Source organism: Abramis brama (genome assembly GCF_963993115.1).
Source record: "Abramis brama genome assembly, chromosome: 21".
Taxonomy (NCBI): Eukaryota; Metazoa; Chordata; class Actinopteri; order Cypriniformes; family Leuciscidae; genus Abramis; species Abramis brama.
Window position 1 is genome coordinate 12,448,903 of NC_139983.1, and position 26,910 is coordinate 12,475,812.

General features: G+C 37.9%; 2 protein-coding genes across 5 annotated transcripts in view; one reads left to right on the forward strand and one right to left on the reverse strand.

Annotated features, from left to right (window-relative positions):
• Positions 1-616: 616 nt before the first annotated feature.
• Positions 617-7,687, forward strand: khk (ketohexokinase). 4 transcript variants are annotated; one of them, XM_084096987.1, is made up of 9 exons: positions 631-857; positions 1,016-1,132; positions 2,473-2,607; positions 2,858-2,992; positions 5,777-5,849; positions 5,993-6,139; positions 6,956-7,044; positions 7,115-7,272; positions 7,369-7,687. In XM_084096987.1, exons 1-9 carry the CDS (start codon positions 766-768, stop codon positions 7,455-7,457), a joined length of 1,035 nt encoding a protein of 344 aa, XP_083953113.1. In that variant the 5' UTR covers positions 631-765; the 3' UTR covers positions 7,458-7,687. The 4 variants fall into 4 exon arrangements, with proteins under 4 accessions (XP_083953115.1, XP_083953113.1, XP_083953114.1 ...); XM_084096990.1 differs by having other exon boundaries at positions 636-857; positions 2,528-2,607; XM_084096989.1 differs by lacking the exon at positions 2,858-2,992 and having other exon boundaries at positions 617-857.
• Positions 7,688-10,285: 2,598 nt separating this feature from the next.
• The window catches only part of emilin1b (elastin microfibril interfacer 1b), a 35,469-nt gene continuing 18,844 nt past the window's right edge, over positions 10,286-26,910 (reverse strand). The window contains exons 2-8 of the mRNA XM_084096991.1: positions 23,841-23,963; positions 16,628-16,842; positions 13,436-15,556; positions 12,930-13,046; positions 12,701-12,718; positions 12,200-12,334; positions 10,286-12,105 (exon numbers count right to left, since the gene is read on the reverse strand). Coding sequence (XP_083953117.1) covers positions 11,783-12,105; positions 12,200-12,334; positions 12,701-12,718; positions 12,930-13,046; positions 13,436-15,556; positions 16,628-16,842; positions 23,841-23,963 — 3,052 coding nt within the window. The 3' untranslated portion in view covers positions 10,286-11,782. The remainder of the gene's footprint in view (positions 12,106-12,199; positions 12,335-12,700; positions 12,719-12,929; positions 13,047-13,435; positions 15,557-16,627; positions 16,843-23,840; positions 23,964-26,910) is intronic.

Here is a 26,910-nt window from a genome sequence, read left to right on the forward strand (position 1 = left end):
ATTCAAATAGCATATTCATATTTTTGAATATAGCCATATACTATTTATGTTTATTAACAGCCTTTATAATTTTATTGGCTATATTAGCAAAATAGAAAAGAGAGCGTACAAAATAGAGGTATTTTGGAGTACAAAATTGCGCATATAATATTTATACAAACGCTATCATTTTAAAAAGTCTCTATCAAATATCCGTTTCACGACCATATAAGTTACATGAAAAGAAATATTCATACATTACACAAATATCTGCCTTGAAATAACTGGAAGAAAGTCAACATGTAGCTAGTATTGTGATTTAACCGAATCCATCTAGTCACCTAGCAACCACTCTGGGGGAACGACCTACTGAGATTTTATGGGCAGTTTTATCTTACGTATATATAATACTTATATAATACTTACTTACTAAAATGCAGTTATATTTGTATGTTCATAAAGATTAAAATTATGACTAACCAAAGAATATGTAATGTCTGTCTTTTTAAACAGCAAAATGCATTTCAGAGCTTACACCAAAAACATAACGGAAAGCGCTCGCGCAAGTTTCGGCTGCTCTCGATAAAATTCGGGAATCGTCGTGTCCTTGCGCTCCGCTCGCGCTGCACTTTCGGCCACACTCGGCAAAAACCGGTAGACTTCGTGTACACTGTTTACAGTGTGTCCCATTCACGGTGAGAGAAACGCGAGAAACATCGGAATAATGTGACGTTATGACCTTTCTACCAAAGTCCATAGTTCAGGATTTAGTTCTGCAGGGAGAATATGGGGGACAAAAAGATACTCAGCATTGGTTTGGTGTGTCTGGATATCATAAATGTTGTGGATAAATACCCGGAAGAAGATACTGATACCAGGTGGGAAATTCTGATAACATTCTACAAATATTATTAATGCACCTTTGCGTTAGCATTTCAAAAGCATAATCAGCCTAAACCTAGGGTAGAGTGTTCTGCTATACACTGCAGTCAATGTTGCATCACAGGTGTCATAAAATAACGCAACTGGTTTGTAGGTGTTTGTCTCAGAGATGGCAGAGAGGAGGAAACGCATCAAACACGTGCACTGTTTTGTCTCTACTTGGGGCCCCGTGTGCATTTATGGGGTCTTTGGCTCCCGGACCAGTAGCCGAGTAAGTGTTTTCTGCCTACTATTACGTTAAATTACAATATATAAAGAGTGACTGTGTGTCTGTGTCTGTGTGTGTGTGTGTGTGTATGATCCATTTATAAAGTATAGGCTATAACATACCAATATATAGGGTACAACGGCACACACACACACACACACACACACACACACACACACAAAAAGAATAATAAATAAAAGCACACCATAAGAAAAATTTGCTTTTTACTTCTCCCATATATGATTGCAGAATATATATAGCCTATATATATATATATATATATATATATATATATATATATATATATATATATATATATGTTTTTATTGAACATTGATGGAGCAGCAGATTTTGTGTGAAATGAAATCATAAAAGTGGTTTGTTTTGTTTAAAAATATCTTATAAATGTAAGAGTTGGCAAAGTGGGCCTTTTATCCCACACATGGGCCAAAAGGCACATTATTTATACAAATACTTTAGCTAAAAAGTGTTTTTAATAATGTTTAAGGTAATCACTTGACTTTAGCAATAGTTTGCACTATTATTTTCCGTTTAATTTGATAAATTCATTCATTTTTGTCATTAAAATATATACATTTTTAGAAATACAGAAACAAAGGTATTTAAATAAGTAATGTTTCTGAAAGCATTGAATGAGATCCCCTGATTATTTAATATAGCTTTACAGTAGTAACTATAAATATGATATTTTATTATATGATATGATGTATATTCCTAAATATGATGGTTTCATTATAAATATGGAGATTATCTCTCAGATGGACACCCAACTTAATATATGATATTTACCATCTGAATCTAATTATGTCATGTCAACAAATGGAAAAGTCAGCCAGTTATTTATCATCATGTTAATTATTGTGCCTTTTACCCCAATTACCATACTTTTACACATTCTTCAGTTATTGAAAAACTTGCTTTATTTACCTTGAACAAAACTGAAAAACATTAACAAGATCCTTGTCTCAAAATATATTCAATAATTTTATTGATTCTCATTTGCTACATAAATCTACAACAATGTAAAAAACATCAAATATTAGATCAAATTATTGCATAATCAACTTTGCATTGCTGTCCGCGATCGCATTAAGGATCAGCCAAATTTCCACGTGCATCTTCAAAAGAGGTTGTTAAGAAAAGTGCTGAATTTTTGTGCCATCTAGTGGTTTAAAAGAGAATAGCCCTGTTGTACCCTATGATATTTGGATACTTTCTTACTCCCTCAGACATCTTCCCAAAAGTACTTCTTTTCTTAGTTTACATTATCTGCACACATACGTTCTGTATGCATACCTTTCCTTGCTAATTTGTTCTTCTAGCTTCATCTTGAATGATTTTCAAATGTACAAGATTGACATCTCTCTTCTTCTGGAGCATGCTGAATGCTCCTTTCCAGCCTCTGTAGTAATCAGCAGCGTGGCGACAGGAAGCCGTACAATTCTGCATATGAACAGGTTTGTGTGTGAGAGTATGTGTAAGTATTATGAAAACTCTTTCCTGACAGGACAGCTGAAACATTCCTGACACATCAAAACAACAAGTGAAAATGCACTATTGCTTTTTCCCTATTAAAAGGTGCACTGAAGGTGCATGGTTCGAAGATCAGTTTGGCAATCATTGTGAGCCTGCTCCTTTCCTGCTCAAATCAGTCAGTAGTGCCACTGCACATGGGTCACTGCAATACCTCTCTGTTTGCTGTACTAGTTTCATCGTGGGGGATTTTGCACGGCGTGGGGTGGACATATCTGGTGTGGCTTGGCAGCAGTGGGGTGAGACCCCGTGTGCCTGTTGTGTGGTGTGTCCCACCAGTGGCTCTCGCACTGTTGTGCTCTCAGACACGTAAGAGTATCATCCAAAGTCACAATAATCATAACAAACAATCAAAGTTAGATGGGTACCTGCTAAATTATCATTTCCAATTCTCAAACGTAATCTGAGAAAGTCTTTATTAAGTGGCACTGCCGTAATTGACAGTAATTCAGGGGCCGTTTACACGACACCATTTTCAACTAAAAACAAAACTTTTTATGCGTTTTTGGCCGTTCATGTACACGACAATGGCGTTTAAGGGGCCTGAAAACGCAAATATTTGAAAACGGTTTTCAAAGTGCAAGTTTTTTTGAAAATGATACCGTTCCTGTATTAACTATTTCACTGCCATAGAAGGAAATTTCCGTCATTGTTTCCCTGTCATTGATGGAATTTTCCGGCTTTCCGTGTTTTCACTGTTATATGGTAGGGGGTGCTATTACTCATCATCTGAAAGAGTACTGAATCTCCTGATAAAAACACATGCCAGGAAGATGCAGAAACAAGCGATATCATATGTAATCATATGTAAAATAACGCGACCATTAACATTAAACAGCATATAAATCAAAACTGCCTAATGTTACTGAATGAAATGTCCACCCAGGACGAGCTACAGGACTGTGAAGCTTTGGGCGTGTTAAACTCGATCTACTCCACCTGTGTTTTGATCATCGTTATGAATCCGATCTGGACGTTCTCAGTTTTTTGCTCAAAATGTAGCTTTTTTATACCCTGGTAATCCAGAGTTCTCGCGAGAGCACAAGTTGAATTTGTTCAGCGAGTTACTCTGGTGTCGAGTAATGATGCTCATTAAATATTCCCCTCGATCTGAGCTGCACCAATCACATCGGGTTATCTGATATAGGCGGGCCAGAGGCGAGCTAAACAGATGACGACAGCGCTGTGACGTCGAAGTCATTAGTAAACATTGCAAGATGGCTATGGATGAATGTTGTTTGAAACGGCTTTGGCTGCTACAATGAATGAGTTAGACTTGGCTTTTTATCTAAAACAGGAACAGAAGACGGCGCTCTAATCGTTCCTTTGCAAGAAGGACGTTTTTGCTGTTTTGCCGACCGGATACGGTAAGAGTCTAATCTACCAGTTAGCTCTGCTGGTAGCTAAGAGTATGGGGTTTATTGTTGTGATTGGTCGTAGTGTTATCCAATTGCGTGCAGTGAGATTTTCAAATGCATGCTTGGTGCCGCCCCTCGAGCTGGACGATTTTCATTAGTCGACGCCAGACCATTAATCTTTCAGATTTAGGTCTGGATTTCCAGGCTAGCTTTTTTATGAAAACTTACCTATGTGTTAAGTTTGTGTCTAGGATAAAACTGGGACACGAATCTAGGATAAAACTGTTGTTGTTGTTTTTTAACCAAAGGCTCTCCTCTTCTTTTTTTTGATAAATTGCATGTTCAGATATTCATACAACAAAATATTCTGGGGGCCATGAAACTTTTGTGAAAATTACCAAAAATACTGGCGGTGGCTGGCAACTTTTTTAAAAAATTGCTGGCGGGGAAAGAGTTAATTTGTAAAAACGCGGTCTATAGATGCTTAGTGTTTCTTTACAAAGTGACATCGCCAACTACTGGCCTGGCATGAATAGTACAGTGGGGTTTTTTTATCGTTTTCGCGGATCCGTGTGAACCGGGATCGTTTTGACGTTGTCGTCTGTACGAGAAAAGCGCAAAGGAAAACTTTTTCTGTTTTTAGTACATCGTTGTCGTGTAAACGTACCCTTAGTCTTAAAGTAAATGCTTTTAAGAAATCATGACAATTCGACATTGCATGCGTTAATTTGAGTGCTTATTTTTTGGGGGGATTTGTTATTGTCATTAATTTTTTTTTTTTTTTTATTGTAATTCTTTTTAAATTTCCGTTTTGTCCAAGATTATTTTAATCAAGTGTTTTAAACAACACACAACAACACACAATGTCAAAGCTTACTAACTAGCTAACTTATTCCACGGCTCTCTGAAATACTTGATTCTGACTGATCAGTTTCAACATTTGCATGGCCAAATATTTGTGTATAGTGACCACTAAACTATAAACTGGCCAGTGTCCCAGTGGCAACTGATTTTACTACGTAGCTGTAGTAGTGTCACGTCACATAATAATATAATTTCAGCTCAAATCAATATGTCTATTTATGTATTTATTTGACGAGTAGCCGTGTAATAAGTGAGATAATGTTCAATCATCCGTTCATTATTACAAAATGAACCCCTGCAGAATAATACAAAACCTCTCCACTTCAGGTCAAGGTCCTGATCGGCCTGGTGAGGTTTATATTTGCGGTTAAGACTGGTTGACTGAACATTATCATTTACATGTATTTGCTTTGTTTGTAGCAAAGTAATATATAAAACAACATTTATTCTAATCTTGGCCTTGCATAATATTTCTTGTCTCTAAAAGAACTTTCCAAACCTTTTCCTTCTATGCTGAGAGACAGACTTTGGTTTATAATCATAATTATCTTAAAATAACAGCCCAAAGCTGACTATTTGTCTGTGCTGATGACTGTTATCAAATGTTGTACTGTATACAAACTGACAGGGATCCGGTCTAAGGGAATAAGCTACGTTTTTTCCCATTATATCACTGATTCAGTTTGTGACTGTAAACAGTTTTGTATTATAGGATTACAGCAGATCATGTCACAATAATCAATAGTAATATTGACCTATCATGTACACAAAGTGCAGTCATTACTTATTATTTACTAATCGTTCTTTGAACACTGGTTGTTGTAGTCTAACATACAAGAGAACTTTCATCGGCTATTCTCTGTTTAATCAGAAACTTGCCAGATGTTTCTGTAGAAGACTTTTCAAAGGTGGACCTAAGCCAGTACAAGTGGGTCCACTGGGAGGTAAGAGTGTTTGCCAAATATCTTGCTTCATAGTAACAGCCCAAGTTCACACTAGTCACACTATTTAGTTCCTTCCAATCTGTGTTTAAGAGACACATTATTCCACAAGTTGAGAGCTGATTGTTTTATGAATGCATTTTCAGGGCCGTAATGCTGACGAACAAGTGAAGATGATCGAGAGGGTGAGAGAGTATAACAGCAAACAGGAAGAGAAGAACAGAATAACCATCTCTGTGGAAATCGAAAAGACCAGGGAACCCCTCTACCAGCTTTTCCCTCTTGGTGATTTGGTATGATTTCATTACATGTGTTACACTTCAAACCTGCCTGAAAAAACCCCCACATTATTTTAACTTGGATAAACTACATAGTCAAGTGCTCATTATGGAATAGTTCTCAGACTAGTAGATCACATAAAATAGTAAGGAAATAGTATACTGTATATATAGCAGCACAACTGTTTTCAATATTGATAATAAGAAGAATGTTTCTTGAGCAGCAAATCAGCATGCTATGATTTCTGAAGGATCATGTGACACTGAAGACCGTAGCAGTGATGCTAAAAAAAATCTTTACCTTTTTAAGGAATAAATTAAATTTTAAAACATATTTGATTAAAAAACTATTTTAAATTGTAATAATATTTCACAGTATTACTGTTTTTACTGTATTTTTAATCAAATAAAATCGTACCGACCCCATCTTTTAAAAGTTAAGTGTATATAATGACATTATATATAGAGAGAGCTGAAGATACTGCACTGTTACTGGGAGCTGAAGTCAAAATATATAATAAATATGAATATATCTATATCTATATCTATATCTATCTATCTATCTATCTATCTATCTATCTATCTATCTATATATATATATATATATAAACAGTACTGTGCAAAAGTCTTAGGCATGTTAATATCCCCCCCCCCTCCATATATATATATTAGACAAAATATTTAATACACAAGAAGCATAAGAGTTAAAGTAGAAGTGCTTTTAAATTCAGTGGAAATCTGAGTGTGCCGATTTTTTGCAAGCTTGCTGATAAGCTTTGAGACATGCTTGAACACTACACAACCTGTTTATTTGTGACCGCTTTCACTCAGGTCTTTGTAAGTAAGGACGTGGCCCAGCACTTTGGGTTTGACTCGGCCTCTGCTGCACTGAAGGGTTTCAGCGGTCGTCTGAGGAAGGGGTGAGTAAAACGACCACTAGATGTCACTAGTGTTCTAAAAACTGCTGTCTGAGCTTGGTTGTGTGTCTAGAGCTACCCTCATTTGTGCCTGGGCGGAAAAGGGAGCTGATGCCATTGGTCCCGACGGGGTAGTCATCCATTCAGATGCATTCCCACCTGAGAAGCTTGTGGACACACTTGGAGCAGGGGATACGTTCAATGCTTCTGTCATGTATTCCCTTTCAAATGGTATGAATGCAAGTCTGATTCTGAAACACAAACACTTAATGGGTTTTTGTTAGTTGTGTAAATCAGTTCAAACTGGGTTGGTTCTCTTTTCTGCAGGGGGCAGCCTACAGGATGCTCTCACATTTGGCTGCCAGATTGCAGGCAAAAAATGCGGTGTCCATGGATATGATGGAATTTTACACTGAACATGGCGGAGAGGTGCACAGCTGGAATGTAGTACAGACATGAAGCACGCTCTTCTGAAACTTAACAAGTGTTGTTAGACACTAGTCATTGTCAAGGTATGATGATAGACTGAATAGTGTTGCTTCACATAGAAAAGACTAATGTAAATGCAAAGGATAAGACTAAATAATGATGGGATATTCTACTGATACCTCTGTATTAGCATGATTAAATTAAAGTTTTAAACTTGTTTTACTACTCTTCATTCATGCTTTCAAACTAAAAATAAAATAATGTGAAAATGTAAAAATTTACCATAAGGATCACTGAAGCTTCATTGTCACATGATCCTTCAGAAATCATTCTAATTTGCTGATTTGCTGCTCAAGAAACATTTATTATTTTTATCAATGTTGAAAAAAGTTAATATTTTTGTGGAAACTGTGATACATTAGCAGTTTGGGGTAAGTTAAACATTTGTTTTTCTAATTAATACTTTTATTAAAAAAGGATACATAAAATGTATCAAAGGTAACAGCAAAGATTCATAATTTAACAAGATTTCTATTTCAAATAAATGCAGTTTTGAACTTTCTATTAATCAAAGAGTCCTGAAAAATGTTATATTGATAATAAGAACCATTATAATTGATAATAACTGAGTACCAAATCAGTATCAATGTCAACTGGAAAAATATTTCACAATAGTACTGTTTTTACTTTATTTTTGATCAAATAAATGCAGTCTTGGCAAGCATAAGAGACTTCTTTAAAAAATATATATATATTATTTTCAAATAAGCAATTTGAGCAGGCAATTTAGAATGATCAAATCGCTACAAATGTTCTGTATAGTGAATATAGTATTCAGCAGTGCTTTGATAATTCTTATAAGTTATGAGGAGTTGAGTGATATTGTTCCCTGATTGATACTGAAGAGTTGGCAAGCATCTCTACAGCAGTAGGGAGCACAGGCCTGTGTGTTTGCACTGTATGCAGAGAACAAGAGAAGGAGGAAGACAGCTGAATATAAGTGCACAAAGATGAAAGACAAACAGGATACGTGACATTTTCCCACCCAATCCCATTTAGACACAGCTGGCCAGCACTACACGGATTCTTTCACCACACCCAATGTGCAGTAATGACACCCTGTCTGTCTGACAGTATCTGTCTGATGGTTTCTTAGGAAAACATTACACTAACAAAACTTCTTTTATTCATGCATGCATAAAAATGCACCCTTTTCTCAAATTTGTGGAAATATGAACTTGCCTAGAAATATGTAGTAATCACTGACATAGTCATGTTTAAATAATTTGTTGATTGCTGTTATAGTAGTTCTTACTTTCCAGCCTCAAACATGACTCCCATTAGCGAAGATTCATCAGTGCACAGTATTCCAAAGAAAAAAATATTTGTAATTTTAATATTTCATCAGAATGTAATACCTTACTCTGCCTTTGAACCAACTTTCCTTTTTGACTCGCAAACATGAATATGAGCGGAGTAAACAAAAATAACTGGTAACACTTTAGTTTAGGGTCCAGTTCTGACTATTAACTAGTTGCTTATTAGCATACATATTACTAGGATATTGGCTGTTTATTAGTGCTTATAAAGCACATATTAATGCCTTATTCTACATGACCGTATTCTACATCCTAACCAATTCCTAAACTTAACAACTACTTTACTAACTAGTAATAAGCAGTAATGAGGGAGTTTACTGAGGTGAAGGTCGTAGTTAATAGTGAGAATTGGAGCCTAATATAAAGTGTGACCAAATAATCAATAGTCAAATAACAATAGGCTATAGTTGTTGAAAGTTATGCATCTTTTCTAAAATGTTGACAGTAGTTAGTTAAGTAAAATACTATAGATCTGTTAAAAAAATGAAAAAAGCGAGATGCTCTCAGGGGTGAATTTAAGCTTTAGTCAAAAAGCCTCTAATGTGCATGCCAATTCATTTCGCCCACAATCCATTGAATATTCACATAGTCTCCATTCTGTACTTCGGATGATTCAATTTCTGATGGATAAAATCATGTTTCACCCTACATTTACTTGTTGAATATTCTGTTTCATTAGGAAATGTTACATTACAGAAGTAAAATGGGTTTTGAATGGCGTTTCATGTTGACTTTAACAGAGAAAAGAAAGAAAAAAAAACATGTTTGGCCTTCGGTACAACCTGGATTTAGAGTTGTTAAAGTATTAAAAGCAATACAGAAATACAATATTATAAAGAAGTGGAAAAACATGGAAACTCCCCATGGTGGCACATATCAGAGAGAGGGCATGAGATTCACTTACCAGCACAAGGCATTATTCATTGTGAACTACATCCCAGTATGACTATGGATGGACACCTAGAAATGTTTTTCTTTCCATTAAATCACCAGCCAATCTCCAAACGACTTCTCTGGCTTGCGACGTGGAAAATGACATGCATTGTGCACTCCTCTCCTTAATCACACCGTTTCTGTGCACATGCTTCTAAAAATATTTATTAGAAACAGTGGGTGTTTTCTATTTGAGAACATGTTTCCAATCAAATTTTGCTTTGACAAATGATCCAGCAACTCAAGTATTGGTATTTTCTATGTTGAATAGAGAAAAAAAAGTCATAGACAGTGACAAAACGTGCACCATCAATCACTGACTGGAATTCTGTTTAACAGAATCAAAGTTCTTGAGTACCAGAATGCTTTCCATTGAGTTTGAGACAATGAACAGTAGTTTTCTTAGTGTTTTGCACAATGCCAGTGCTAAATTAAATGGTATGTCTTCCAGTAATCCAATATACCTGACAGAACCCTGTAATAGTAAGCTCAGCAGAGATTAATATGTGTAAAATTAAATATCTTTATTTGAAACACACGTGTTGCCAATGTACACATTCAAGGTAACAGGTTAAACCATGAGAGGGAACTATAATTTTTTTTAGATCTGGTCTCTTTTACATGTAAATAGATGTTTTAATGCTTACACTGCTGCCGTAACATCCACTTTATGAGCTGGGGAATCTTTTTATAACTAAAAATAATAAATGAAACATAGCACATAAAAGATAGCAGCCTTAATTTTCAACATTCTTGACCATTATGAATTTCATAGCGTTACACAGAGATCTTTCCTCCCAACGATCTGTAAAATTGCACAAGCATGTTTCAAACAAGAAAAAGCAAAAGCCGCGTAGTTCAAAATTCTTTGGGCTGTCGTACAGTAAACATTCAAGCGAGACCACACAGACAGAATCGGTTGATGAAGGACACCCTCTGAATCCTCTGCGTTGTTTTTCTTCAAAGGCACTTTGTTGAACCACATTAAGGACAGACTCTGTTTGATAATAATCTCCATTGAAAGCTCAGGCTGTGAGATTGGAATATGAATATGGAGCAAAATGCAACGGTCCACCACTCCAGTAGAACTGATGTTTTTGTAAACGCTTCAACGGGATCACAAAATGCGGAACGATGCATGTACAAAAAAGCCTATTTCTTGTTGATTAGAAGCCATTGCAGAATGTGTGCCTGAGTTATGAAGAGTTCATTGCATTCATCTCTTTGCAATTTTCCAGAGGCACTTAGAGAGTTTGTATGGAAGCAATGTGATTGTCAGGTTGGATAACATTGAATGTTTCCTGAAATCATTAACTACCAACCACATATTTCATTAAGTAAAATCTTTGGTAAGAGCAGGATGTTATTCCTGGAAAACTTGGCACTTATAATGAAGCAAAATAGAATTAATTGAAATGAAGTCACGTACTGTAGATTTAAAAATCATCCCTTGACTCTAAGCAGAAAAAAGGAGCACAGGATTTAAACATTCACAGCAAAAATATGAATTCCTTTCATCAAATCTCCCGAATTCCACACCCATCAGGCTAACCTTTAACCCTGACTGTGAGTCAAGCTCTTTGGCAGAGTATTTACCGTGCAGTTGCATACATAGGAAGTCGAACAGACCTCACGGTCATCTTCGGTACATGAGAAATTATTCATAACTCATGTCTGTGATTCATATAACATGGAAATATCTCAATAGGAACATCGTCAACATCGGTCGCACAAACCTGCAGTAGTATTTGTTACAACACTTCTCCAAAAATGCGGGTTAGGATTACATATCAAGGGCAACAGTTCCTCCATTTAAAAACTATATCCTCTGTTCAGGGAGTTCATAGGAGGTCTAACAATATTGGAAACAATACCGAAGGAAAATCAATGCATCGCCATCCCAGGCAAATAAACGTCATTTAGAGTGTCTCTTTCTAGCCCCGTCGTTTTGCTGGTTCTTTGAGTCTGATTAGTCTCAGTGCTAATCAGTTAAAAGACCCCTACACATCTTCATATAGAAGCATACCACTGAAGATAGTTAGAGGCTCCACTGAATGGGCTAGTTTGCCCATGACCAGGTCTATGCAGACTGTGTCGCCTCGCTGAAGGGGCAGGATGATGTTAAAGACAGCCAGAGAACCTGGTGTTGGTTTGGCTTCGGCCATTGGTTTGTTTTCCAACCCTTCCGGTTGGTAACCCGCCGAGTCTACCCGAGCCATGCCATAGTTAGACCTGGACAGCACAGCTTCGATCTTCTCATTTTTGTGGCCCGTCAGAATAGCACTAAAGAAGTAGCGTCCATCCAGTGGTGCAGTAAAGATACCTGTATTTAAGAGAAAGATATACATATACATTATTTTTGATGCATGCAAAAGTGTAAATGCAAATAGACTGTTTATAGGCAGTGCCAAGATTACCTGTTCTTGGATTATAAAAGTCTCCTTCATTTACAAAGATCTTATCAAAAATGATCGTTCCAGATGTAACCATGGGATTTGTGAGAGCTGCTGAGAAGGAAAGACGTGGTATGTTGGGATCTGCACCGGCCATACCTGAAATGAAGATATCAACAGTATTTTTAAAAGCATTTTCAAATTGACATCCACGATTCCTAACCCTAAATGTATCCCTATATTCTCAGTCTCATTTAGACTTGCTTTACACAACCAGTTTTAGTGATCAGCTGCTGACCTTTGGCTCAACTACTGACCCAGTACTGACAATAACAACTGAACACATGCTGCAACACTCAAGACAGAAAGAAAAAAATGGCTGACTCTCAAACAAACAGACACTTTAGACATATCTCAGTGAATTCTTGCTTTCATTCCAGACATTGATTAGCACACATCAAAATAACCTCAATTCTTGACTAAGATATGGCTGCTACAAATATTAAAAGCAAATTGAATACACACCTCGCTCTCCTCTGAGACCTAAAATAGGAGAAAATAAAATGTGTCACGTGTCATATAACATGAAATGTGTGAAGTTCACCCATAAATTAAAATTCTGTCATTGATAAAGTACAGCATACAGCCAACTCCAAATGAAGTATAGTAAAATAATGATGGCAAAATATTTCAATTTTTTGGGGTTATTACCTACATGACACAAATGAATGGACAAAAAAAAAAGATTTCTCACCAGGAGGTCCTTTTGGCCCTGGTAATCCCTGAATACCTGGTGGTCCGTCATTACCTGGAGGCCCCTGTGGACCAGGGAACCCTCTTTCTCCTTGAGGACCTGGGGGTCCGGGTAAACCTATTATCAGAAATTAATTTATTTATTTAAAGAGTTTTTCCTCTTTTCATATCCATCAGGGTTGTGCAAAACTCAAGAATTGGCCCACTTTCAAATCATGAGAGTGTATTGAATTGAATTGGCCACAGGAAGTTGACTGAATTGCAATTTGCTGAATTGCAATTCAAAGACATTCAACACAAAGTAATGCATTCTGGAAAATGAACTAGAATCCCTTCTCATTTCAATTATGAATAATGCACAGCCCTGATATCAATTCAAATACAGGAGCTATGTCAGTTACTGGTGCTGGAAATTTAAGATATGTTCTTAGATGCTGTCAAATTGTAGTTAATCTTGACATCACTTTTAAGATGATAGCAAATAAAAAACAGCACTTGAAATCAGACCTGTTAAGTCATTCTCAGTAAAGCTCTGGAACTCCTTGAGGACATGGACCATTGAGGAATTGAGTCTCTTGATCTTGCCGTGGATATCATCCAGATGTGTGTTCTGGAGGATCTCAATGAACCCGCTGTGTGAAATCACTGTGTCATTTAGACCACTGACACAGTTCCACAGGCTAGACACATGTTTGTTCAGGCCTTCTTTGATCTTCTGGATATTGTCTGAGACAGAGTCAAACCGGCCACAAACCACTTCGAGTTTAGAGAGCCTCTTATCCAGACCATCACCAGTCCTCTTGCAGTCACCCATCTCAACCACAAAGTTGTTCCCAAAGCGGCGTACATCCTGATCAACGTTATCAAAGCGTACCCTACTATCTTCTATATGCTCGGTCATTTCCTGCTGGATCTTGTCGATCTCAGAAATGATTTTGTCTTTGGTGTTCCCAAGGTCGTTGATAACGCTGTCATGTTTCTGGACCACATGCTCCAGACCTTTTAGTGTGTCATTGATGGAGCTGAAGGTTAAGATGACCTCAGACAGTTCTCCCTGGATTGACCTGAGGTCACCGGTATTACTGCTGATGACACTGTGTCCATCCAGTGGTTTTTGTGAGTCATCCAGATGACCAGTTTCTGATTCCGTTCCGGTAGGAGTATTCAGGGTGATCTTGCATTGACCACTGCATTTCTGTACCTCCTCTCTCAACTGATGCATCTCGTCCTGTAAACCAGAACACACGTCCACACAACCCGTCTGACCAGAGTCAAATTTCCCTTTAATGTAGTTCATTTCCTTCTGCCATCTGTCCATGGCATGGCTTGTGATGTTCTTGAGTTTCATCAGATCATCTTCCACTGTGCTGCACACGTCACAGTTCTCAATCTCCATAACAATCCTGTTGAAGTGTTCCCCATTGTCTCCAGTAAGAGCTTTGATCTTGCGAACGTCATGGCTGAGGTTGATGACCTTATCCTCAAGAGAGTCACCGGACACAGAGAGATCCTTGAGTCGGGTGTCGAACCTCTTGATCTCATCTTCATTTGCAATGACTCTCCACTCCAAAGACTTCACAGTGTCGCCAGAGCTCGAACCACTACTACTGCCCGGACTTGAACCAGAACTTGAGCCTGAGCACCGAGAGCATTCGCTTAACCTCTTATCTATAAACAATGTTGTATTCTCGAGCCGAGACAGGCGCTTATCAAGATCAAATACAGTTTCTTTAACGTTTCCTATATCAATGTCCATGTCATTAATTCTGTCGTCCTGGTTAAGAATACGATTATTGAATTCAGTGCGAAGTTTTCTGAGTTCCTGCTGGAACGAGTCCCGTATGTTAGTCTCCATATAAGCGCAGTTTTCCTCTGCCCTCTGGACAGTGTTGTTGAGCCTTCTCTCCAGGTCTTCTTGCATATTTGAACCTTGTCCTGGTCCACCTCCAAAACTTCCACCACCTCCAGTTCCACCTTGTTCCCTGTTCAGACGATCATTAAGCTTGTCATAGGCTTCCGATGTGGAGCTTATCTTCCTGTCCATTTCATTTAGTCGTCCTCTGATGTCCGTCACAGTGTCACAGCAGCCTTGAGACCGGCTGAAGTCTCGGCGCAAACCATCAAGAGTCTGGCGGTGACGCTGGTCCATGGCATTAATCTGCTTTTCCAGAGCCAAGATCCTCTCCCGATCTTGTTGCTGTTGCCGTCTTAGGTCTTCCACTCCAGACTGACAGGCAGAACAAGAAAGCGTCACTCGACGTTCAAGCTCTCTGAGGATTTCCTCCTTCAAGGTGTTGAAGTTGTTTCCTCCTACTCCCCCAATGTCTAGATCATTGCTTCCACCCTTCCCGTTCACAAGGTGGTTATTGATGCTGACTAGAGTCTTGTCATGAGCTTGAGTACGGTTGTCCAACTGATCAAGCTTGGTCTGAATGTTATGGATGGTCTCTTTCATTTCAGGCTGGGCTGCATCAGCTGGTGTTTTGCCACTATTAAAACCGGGTTTTCGCATTTCCTCCTGGAATTTCTCGTTCATTCCACGCAGAGTTGACTGCAGGTCATTTAGGTCTTTGGTCAACCTCTGGATTTTGTCCTCCAGTTGTTTCATCTTGTCATTGTCACCTCTCCCTAGGCAAAGATCAAACACAATGCTTATTTTTAGACAGTGAGTAGTTGAGTAAGTAGATTACAAATAGTTTGGCAGACCCAGAATTCACAGTTCTGTCAAACTCTGGCAATGAAAACATTACTCTAAAAGTTTTCCTCTGCTCTAATGTTTTATTTCCATAAAGCCTCAGTTATATTTAGATGTTATCAAGTGTTTGAAAGATGCAGAAGATGCAGATACAGAAGTAACAAGAACATCTATATGGCCAGACACTAGCCACGTTTACATGGACGCTTTTTGTTTAATTCGGCTCACTCTGAATTGAGTTCAGTTTTTAATTGTAGTGTCTGTTCTCTAACTAAACTAAATTATTTGTATTACTATAAAAAAATCAAAACGACGGTGGGGGCGGTGCCGCATTGGGCAAGTGATGTAATCAGTGTGCGGCTAAACACAGTTTAAAACCGGTAACACAAACTATCACAGCAAGCCTGATGAACTCTAGATAAAGTGTGATGTACGTGTTTGTCATAAGCTTCAAAATCGGATTTTATCTTTTAGACATGCGCACACTGCACGAATATACAGAGTTTCCCGCTGTTGGCGCATACTAACCATCCTCCTTGTCTTTGTTTTAAAAAGCAGACTTAATATTTATCTATTTCGGGTCCTAATTAGGAGACGACGAGCATATGAAGCTTTGTGGTATGATGCTTATATTATTTAGGCAGTAAAATCGCCCCTTCCCGCACCTAAAACAAGGTGTCTGCAGATGAGAGTCCGAAAAAAGCACTTATGTTTCCTGCACCACTGCACTGCACTAAGTGGAAAGAGAATTTTAGATCTGACACGACAGTCGTTTATTATATTCAACAACAAAATCAGCTCGTTCCGTGCTTTCTATGCAATTTCTATGTCATTGCACAGGTTTATCCCACCCCTCTCAAACCAATTAACATTTCAATTGGTTTGGGCATTTTTATTCTGACCGAGGTGTGTGCATGGGGCATTTTCATTCGGATTGGACTTTTAAGCAGTTTGTAATCGGAATGCAATACTCCATGTAATTGTTAGAGAAAACATTGACTTACCATTCCCTCCACCCTGTCCATGACCAGTACCAGTTCCAGTTTGTCCTGGTTGTGAAGGTCTAGGCCAAGGTCTGCTTGTTGAGATCTGAGTATCAGATCCCCCGTTTGGTCCATCATTACAGTCTTCTCCACTGTATCCATGGCAGCACTTCCACTCCATTTCTGTTACCATTTTGTAAGCCACCTTGTATCTGGGCCTCATGTAGGTCCTGTACCTGTAAGACAAATAAAAACCATATAATTAAAAGCTGACATTTTCTAGTTTGGACACTGTTTTAAAAAATGTAGCCATGTCTCAGTATTTCCTGACTTGCAATGTTTAGTTTAAATTGTGAAATACATGGGACCGAGAAAGAAATGAACAAGACAAATTATATGTTAATACGAACCACAAAGAAAGAATACAATCAGTACAATCTAAAACAACAAAAACTATCTAGGCCTAGTAGTCCAGTCATTTTATGAAAAAAGGTTGAACAAATTGCAACAGAAGCAAACTCAACTGATTTTGTATTCTCAATATGTCCTGAGTAAGGAAAAAAAAGTCCCGAAGAATCCCATTAGGGGAAAGTTTCGAAAAAGACCCAAATATAGCCTATTCATACGCCTATGCATTTTTTTTCTCACGTGAATAGGGTAAAAATTTTAACCTTTAGATATCACCATGAAAATTATTGAGTTGATTACTTGCATCAAGACAAACAAAAAATGTATTACAAGTTTTTTTAAATGGTTTGTTAACATGGACAAACGGTGCATAATCTAATTACGTATGTGCTAATTTGCATAAATACCACAACAGATCTAAAAATTGGGTCTAGCCAGGTGAAAATGTCTTGTTGAATCTTGTTGACACATAACAGTAAAATACTTAATATTAAGGTCTGAATGGAACCCATTTAGGCTACCCATGAGCATTAATATGGAGGCAGGAATGTACTTTAGAAACCAGCCTTTATTAATGTTTAAGAGATGGGGTTTGGGGCTGGGTCCGTGGGACTGTTTCTGGGGGACGATTCTTAGGGAAGAACAGGAGACAATGGTAAGGAGAATGCAGAAGACAAAAGGTAGGCAAAATAAAAAGTGAATCCCCTGAAACAGTCCCACAGACCCAGCCCCAAACCCCATCTCTGCAATAATAATTAATAAAGGCTGTTTTAAAGTACTTCTTCCTGCCTCTATGTATTAATGCTCATGGGTAGCCTAAATGGGTTCCATCCAGACCTTAACATTAAGTATTTTACTGTTATATGTCAACAAGATTCAACAAGACATTTTCACCTGACTAGACCCAATGTTTAGACCTGTTGTGGTATTTATGCAAATTAGCATATACGTAATTAGATTATGCACCATTTGTCCATGTTAACAAACAATTTCAAAAAACTTGTAATACATTTTTTGTTTGTCTTGATGTAAGTAATCAACTCAGTAATTTTCATGGTGATATCTAAAGGTTAAAATTTTTACCCTATTCACGTAAGAAAAAGAATGAATAGGCGTATGAATAGGCTATATTTGGGTCTTTTTCGAAACTTTCCCCTAATGGGATTCTTCGGGACTTTTTTTTCCTTACTCAGGACATATTGAGGATACAAAATCAGTTGAGTTTGCTTCTGTTGCAATTTGTTCAAGGTTGACCCCCATTTTGGCTTAAAATGACTGGACTATTATAGTACAGGCATTACCTTACAAGTCACCATTCTGTATATTGTTTAATAAATTCCACATTAAACAAACTGATCCCTTCTGGGATGTTGTGTTGCAAGACTCTCTACTCAACAAATTAGTTTCTGCCCATTTCTGTTAGAGCAAAACCAACACATTCAGACATACACTTAAGAATATAGCCCTGGATTGAATTCAATTTTTGGCCTAAGAATGGAGGAAGACATACCATGTCTGTTTCAGAATTATGTTTCCGCACATTCATATGATTTCAGCAAGTTGCTGCACAGACATATGCTGGCCAGCTGTATAAATGCTATATAATCTGCTGTTCAATGAAGGGCTGGGTAGAAATGGTAGCAATGGTAGAAACAGTTTGTATCCTTAGATATGGCATGGACCACTCCTGTAAGCTATGGGTTCTTTTTGTATGTTTTATCATCCAGAAACCATAAATCTACTTGTGGAAGTGTAATAATTATGGCTAGGAACATTTCTAATAGAGAATTGTGGTATAAGACCATCTCATCAGAGCCATTTTATTTATGTCATAATTCTGACCAGTTGTCTAGGTCTGAATTCACAGTGTCATTCAAATAAACTAAAATATCAAGTAAAACATTACAGTTAGCCTTGAACCCGAACATCAAAACCATAAAAAGGTGGAATAGGAAACAATTTCAGCATTTCTTTTTTTCCCAGGACTTTTGGTTATAGTTCTTAAGCCACTGAATTCTTGTCTCCACACTCTGTTTGTTCCATGACCCCCGTGAGAAGAAAAAGAGGAGAAAAAGGGGTCACCCTACTCTACAGAGTGAGTGCAAAAATAAGTGGTGGTATTTTAGTAGGTTTTAAGCCTAATTCCTGTGGTGCACTGGTTGTAGAGTTTGGAATGACATGCCACCTCATTCCATACATATTAGTGTGTGTGTGTGTGTGTGTGTGTGTGTGTGTGTGTGTGTGTGTGTGTGTGTGTGTGTGTGTGTGTGTGTGTGTGTGTGTGTGTGTGTGTGTACTGAATCTAAAGGAGTTGGATTAAGCTTTTCCAGCTGGAGTTCAGTACGTTGCCAACAACTGGAAACCACCTCGCAACTGCACAAACTTTCTAATCCTGGTGTCCTCAAACCACATTCTGTTTATCTCTTCATTTGTTGACATCAGGTTTACAATGTAAACACAATGTTTTTAGTATTTCTTATGTTTTAATGACTCAGATTTCCAGTAAAATGTGGTGTGTTATATACTGTATGCTAGTGTCTATGAGTGTTATGATGATGTGATAGCTTTCAACATCTGTTTCCTGTCTAAAGTTAGCTGATGTAGTACATAATGGTTCCACTTATTTAAAGTGCACTAAATAAAGGCCAGAAAAACAGACTTGCTTTTACTTTAAATCCTCTGACTGATTTTAAGTCCGATAGGTGCATGTCATGTCAAGTCACCTTTATTTATATAGCGCTTTTTACAATACAGATTGTTTCAAAGCAGCTTTACAGTGATAACAGGAAAATAATGCAGCAAAGTTTGTTTTGGCTGTACTGCAGATCTAGAAGAAAATAGTGTGTATATATATATACAGGGATGAATACCATCTCTTTTCAACTGGTCAGGTCTGCCCCACATTTTTTTCCAATTATTCTGCTGACACCACTTAGACAGCCAGCCATTGAGTGAGGATAGTCTTCTTAGTATCTCAACACTCTGGCGATCAGGAAGGGGGCCAGAGCATATTACTGTGTTGACAGCGTACTTGCAAGTTCACACACCTCTTTAACATTAATTTTAGTGATCTAGGACTGACGAAGTCGAACATCATTAGTGCCGACGCAAATAATAATCTTAGAGAATTTACGATTAGCATTAGCCAGCACTTTTACATTTGCTTTGATGTCAGGTGCTCTGGCTCCCGGCAAATGTGTGACTGGTGGCTGGTGTCTCTATTTTCTATTTCTTCTATGTTCCATGTAATAGAATCGGCAATCACAATAGGGCTCTTTCAACAGAATTCTCAGTGGGTGCATCATGTTCTAATCGGAATAGAAGAGCAGTGTTTTAATTTAAACTTAATTTGATTGCACCATTTGTTCTTAAGGCAGAACGAAGCTAGTAGGTCATAAGCTCTTCGTAAACTAATGCATAGTTGTAATCCAATGATCCTAATGATCCAATAGCAGCCTTCAAATTTTTGAGCAAAATTTGTATTGAAACGCAGTAAATTTCCGTTTATTCTGTTAAGGTTAATTGTAACTTATATTTGCCTCATGTAACAAATAAATAGGCTAAGTTTCCACTGAAATACGATACTTAATCATGAAATAACACAAGTATTTTTTTATAGATAAACAACATTCTGAAACTGTATTTGAAGTTAATAATAAGAATAGATCAATACTGATACAAAAACATATAAGAAATTACATTTATTTATTAATTATTATGATTGATTTGATTTATTATATACACATGGAGGTTCACTGCTAAGATCAGGTTTATGTTGAAGAGACACTAACAAGTCATTAATTCACATAATATTCGCTCTCTTAAAATGTAAATGTTAACATCATCATATATGTCTAAAGAATTAAGTTTGTCAGGTAAAACATAAGTTTATTGATGCAATTCAATCAATCTTCTGTTTAATTTCATCCGTTAGTCCTGGTCGAAGGCTTTGGTAAATATTTAGTTTATACTTAGAGTTACTTACAGCTGGTGCAACCAGCCAGAGGTGAATAGCAGAAGCATTTAGAGACAACAGTTTCACATGGTGTACCAGCATGACTAACTTATTATCAGAGGTGGACGAAGTACACAACTTCCTTACTTGAGTGAAAGTACAGACACTACTGGTCAAATATTACTCCGTTACAAGTAAAAGTTGTAAAGACCTATTTTTACTTAAGTAAAAGTACAGAAGTACTAGTTTTTAAAAATACTTAAGTATCAAAAGTAAAAAGTAAATGTCAATGCATTGTTTTATTATTGTTGCATTGTTGTATGTAATACTTAAAGTACCGTATGCCTCTGAATCTACGTCTGCCTTCCTACCCTCATATCAATATCAAATTTATTTCTAGAACACAGTTCCAGTAGTGGAATTGAATGTGAGATTGAATGTGAGATCGAATAAGTGCACTCAATAACGTCCACAATGGTTTCGGACACCCAAATGGCTGTTCCCTCAAATATTGCCCTATTTAAAGTTTTTTGGCTTTTAGTATGAATATGTTAGCCTTACTGTTATCTATAAGCTAGTGTGCTCCAAAAAAGTGACAAAAGTCGCATTTAGAAGACCAAACCCAACGTTGAAAATGAAAATCAGGTTTATGTCAGAATCCAATGTCAGATTGACATTGATCTCCAACGTTGGACAGACGTTGTATTGTGGTTGAAAATGAAAATCGGGTTGACGTCAGAAACCAACATCAGTCGGGTTCTGACGTCAACCCGACTTTTATTTTTTTCAATCAATATCCAACGTCAATCTGACGTCGGGTTCTGATGTCAATCAGATGCAGGGTTCTGACATCAACCCGACTTTCATTTCCAACCAAAATGCAACCCCTGCAACCAAAATCATCCTCTGACTGATGTTACTTTCTACTCAAGGACCTTGACGGAATTGTAGTGGAGTAAAAAGTACAATATTTGTCTTTCAAATGTAGTGAAGTTAAAGTAAAAAGTTTCCAGAAAAAATAATACTCAAGTAAAGTACAGATACTCAAAAAGTGTACTTAAGTACAGTACTCAAGTAAATGTACTCTGTTACTGTCCACCTCTGCTTATTATCATTTTGGACCAGCTAGAAACCTGCTACCATGTTCCAAAAAATAGCTAACATGGATTTTCCAGCTATAAGCCTTTTATGAAGCAACATAAAATGGAGCAAATTACTCATTGTTTGGAAAAAGACATCTGTTGGGCTTGATGCTCTGACAGGCACACAAACAATACTTTCTATTCAATAAATCTATACTGAATATACCGATAATCATTTCATCATTTAGGGAAGTTATTAAAAACGAAACATTAAGAATTCTGGAAAGACGGAAAAAAGTCCAGTACGGGTAAAAGTTGTCAGGCGTGGTAGTTGTATACAAAGCGCACCACAAATGAGTGGAATCAAAACAGCCTTTATTAATCCAATAAACAGAAAACACATGAGTTTGCAGGAGAAATAACTTAAAACAACTACTTAACATCGATGAGACCGGACAATGGAACACAGGGAACAGAGGGCTTAAATACACTGGGGATGATTAACTGAAACAGAACAGGTGTTTACTAATTAAAGGTGAACTAAGTAACTTTTTTTATCTTAACCGAACAGATTCGGAGTCATTGGAATGGTTATATGACTGTTTTCGGGTTGAATGGTGGTCTTCTCGCACCCTCCAAGTGCCTGTGAGCGGAAAAAACACACTTGCAACTTTGGGCCGGCGAGCCGCCGGCCGCAGCATCAGGAAGTATCGCGTGATATCAGGTCTCGCGATGTAACAAACTGCTTTACGGCACTGCACACATATACTATCTAAACATTTATATGCTAGCCTTCTGTGTATTATACATACCTCAGTGGACATGGCTCCGTGCGTTCGCCGGGTTCTTTGAAAACAAATGCACATGACCAGCGGGAGAAGATGGGACGAGCCAACGAATTTAACGACAGTGTTGTCAAATATCTATTCCGAAGCTGTAGGGGGAGCTCTATAGAGAAACCCGCGAGCAAAAAGCGAGAAAACAGCGAAGAAGTCGGCAAAGCTGCATAATGCAGCTTTAAAGGGATAGTTCACCCAAAAATGTAAATTACCCCATGATTTACTCACCCTCAAGCCATCCTAGGTGTATATGACATTCTTCTTTCAGATGAATACAATCGGAGTTATATTAAAAAATGTCCTAGCTCTTCCAAGCTTTATAATGGCAGTGAATGGCCGTTTAAGTTTTGAAGTCCATCAAAGTGCATCCATCCATGATAAAAGTGCTCCACACTGCTCTGGGAGGTTAATAAAGGCCTTCTGAAGTGAAGCGATGCGTTCGTGTAAGAAAAATATTCATATTTAAAACTTTATTGACTAAAATAACTAGCTTCCGGCAGATGGCCGTACGCATCGATTTACGGTGAAAGAGTGACCCTTGAAAGTTACCTCGCACAAAGTAATGATGAACGCGGAAGCACAGAGGATAGAGCGAAACAAAACACCAGTCATGAATTAGAAGTCTAAAATGACCATTTTTAAAGAGAAATGCCGGAGGAGCTTGAGTTTGTTGCCCAGACCAGTTTGATTGAACCGCGAGAGGCGTCAAAGCTTACGTTACTCCTACATCATACATCGTCAAGTGTCTTTTGGCGTAAGTCGACTTGTGTAGTCTGAAAGAAGAATGTCTTATACACCAAGGATGACTTGAGGGTGAGTAAATCATTTTTGGGTGAACTATCCCTTTAAGAACCATGGAAACTAACCCCCTAAGAAGGCAAGCAAAGCGAGAACAGAACACAAAACACCTAAACCAAAACAAGCTATACGTGACAAAAGGAAATACTTACACTACAACACGGGTGCACTGAATGCCCCATGAACATGGCTGATAGTCAGGCTTCACGTAAGTCTCCACTCCATCTTCCACCACACAGCTCACTGTCTTGGTCACCACATACGCACACCAGTTTCTGTAAGAAAAAAAATACACATGTAGTTAGCATTTTATTGTAGGAATGGAACTTTAAAAATTAAATATGAATAATTCCACAACTATGATCCACAACCTAAATCTGAAAGATTAATGGTCTGGCATCGACTAATGAAAATCGGCCAGCTCGAGGGGCGGCACCAAGCATGCATTTGAAAATCTCACTGCACGCAATTGGATAACACTACGACCAATCACAACAAGCCCCATACGCTTAGCTACCAGCAGAGCTAACTGGTAGATTAGACTCTTGCTGTATCCGGTCGGCAAAACAGCAAAAACGTCCTTCTTGCAAAGGAACGATTAGAGCGCCGTCTTCTGTTCCTCTTTTAGATAAAAAGCCAAGTCTAACTCATTCATTGTAGTGGCCAAAGCCGTTTCAAACAACTGGTGTTCATCCATAGCCATCTTGCAATGTTTACTAATGACTTCGATGTGACAGCGCTGTCGTCATCTGTTTAGCTCACCTTTGGCCCGCCTATATCAGATTGGTGCAGCTCAGATACAAGGGCATATTTAATGAGAATTTCAAATTCAACTTGTGCTTTCGCAAGAACTCTGGATTTCCAGGGTACAACTGTGACTCATAGCACACCAATAAAAACATGAACTAATGGAGGTCTCCAAAGATAGTAGCGATTTTAAAGCACATCTCCCATTATGTGAGGTCAAACTATAGCGCCTGTTTTAGATTTACAGTGATTCCCCACAGTCTAAATGTTCCTCATGTCCTCTGGCCTCATAAATTAGTAGAAATCTGCAAATAAATAGTCTCTCGCTTCTCTTAGTGGACACTGTTCCTCAAACCAATGTCAACAAGCTCAGGAATCAAGTTCTTACAATCTCTCTGCCGCATGCAATGGGGTATTCAAACATCTGCTGAGCTTCACGCTGACTACAGTAAAAGCAGGTTGCATCACTTATCTCATCTTTGGTTTCACCCCTGTTTTGTTTTAGTCTACTAGTAACGGCAACAAACTACGTGATTGCCTGCTGTGTGTAATGCAGAAGCAGTTTGTCTTCTGTGGTTATTCGTTAAGCCCTCATGAATTAAGTTTAAGTTACACCTCAGACCGTTGCAATAAAGATTGGACTCGTGTTGTGTCTCTAAAGAAAAAACAAAACAAAAATATCTTCTCAGAGGCCACCTAAACATGTGATTTACAATGCATCTGAATCATGTTAAACCAGACAACCATGAGTGCAGCTGCAATGAATACAATTTCTTCTCATTAGGATTAAACTCAGTATGGATTCCACCAAATGTGGTCACATGCAAATGTTTTGGTGTCTCTCTCTACAAGGAAAAAAAAAAAACATGTATTAAAGGATAACTGTCGCCAAAATGCAACCTAGGGTCTTTTTGCTAATCTACCCGAGGCAAACTTTCGTTTAAAAGCATAATTAGAATGGAAACACCACTTTTAAGTTTGACCGTATTTTCGTTTTCGGTCAAATTGCCTTTTGAATGGGAGTGCTTGGGGCACTACTATGATAGCATCAAAAATGGCTATTTTTAAAACACTAAGAAGGCTCGACACAACATGAAACTTTGCTCAAAGTATCACCAGGGGCTCTACACATGAACTCGAGCATTGAGAACATTGCTTGTGTACATAGAGTTTACTAAAAAGAAAGATTTTGACAGTCAAAAATAGTCGATCTCCGAATGCGAATGAACTGACTCTGAATTTTAGTACTGCTTCTTATATGATCCTTTTTCAAACACAAGGTCAATATTGATTTTCACTAACAAAAAAACAACAAATTATCTGTGAATTTATATGGAACTAAGCTTTAGGAGCTTTCCATCTTTACTCTCCTCCCTGTTACGTTGCATTCGGAGATCGACTATTTTTGACTGTCAAAATGCCGGCGGACACAGCTACAGTGAGTTGTTCAAAATCTTTCTTTTTAGTAAACTCTGTGTACACAAACAATGTTCTCAGTGCTCGAGTTCATGTGTAGAGCCCCTGGTGATATTTCGAGCAAAATTTCATGTTGTGTCGAGCCTTCTTAGTGTTTTAAAAATAGTGATTTTTGATGCTATCATAGAAGTGCCCCAAGCACTCCCATTCAAAAGGCAATTTGACCGCAAACGAAAATACGGTCAAACTTAAAAGTGCCGTTTCCATTCTAATTATGCTTTTAAATGAAAGTTTGCCTCGGGTAGATTAACAAAAAGACCCTAGGTTGCATTTTGGCGACAGTTATCCTTTAAATATCTTCAACATCAAAAATATATACATCAAATAAATATATACATCAAATATATTTGTCGTGATTTGTCGCAAACAAATATGTCTGGTGAGGACGCTGCATTTATATAATAACAATCCTACTCTTTAGCTGTTTGGCAGCTGATCCTAACAGGTCATTGCAAAGCAGTATTTAACACATGACCACATTCTGTCATGGCTGGACTGGCCATTGGGCATACCGGGCATTTTCCCGGTGGGCCGACGTGCTTTTTGGGCCGATACATCTCATACTCATACATATATATATATATATTTTTTTTAACGGCCCATAAAATTTGTACATCGGCGGCCCATTCGTTTGGTTTTGTTTTGCTTAATTGGCGGCGCTGGGTTTGTGCCGGTGTAATGCATTGGTCCAAAAAAGTCAGTGTTAGTTTTTTTTTTCTTTTCTGACAGACCAGCCCATGAAACACGTAGATCAGCAGCCCATTGGTTATTTTCTTGATTGACACTGGGCTGGCCCAATCACAGCTTTAAACGAGTGAGCGAGCGTGCAGCAGTGTCAGTGTGTATCTGTCAAAATAGTCAGCGAGATGGAGAAGAAACGCAAGGAATATGCAGAGAAATAGCGTGAAAAAATAGAACCAGGCCCTTAAAGCAGACGCTTTATGTGTCAAAATATATGTTTTCTGACCTTCATCAGCTGTGATGATGATGATAGTGAGG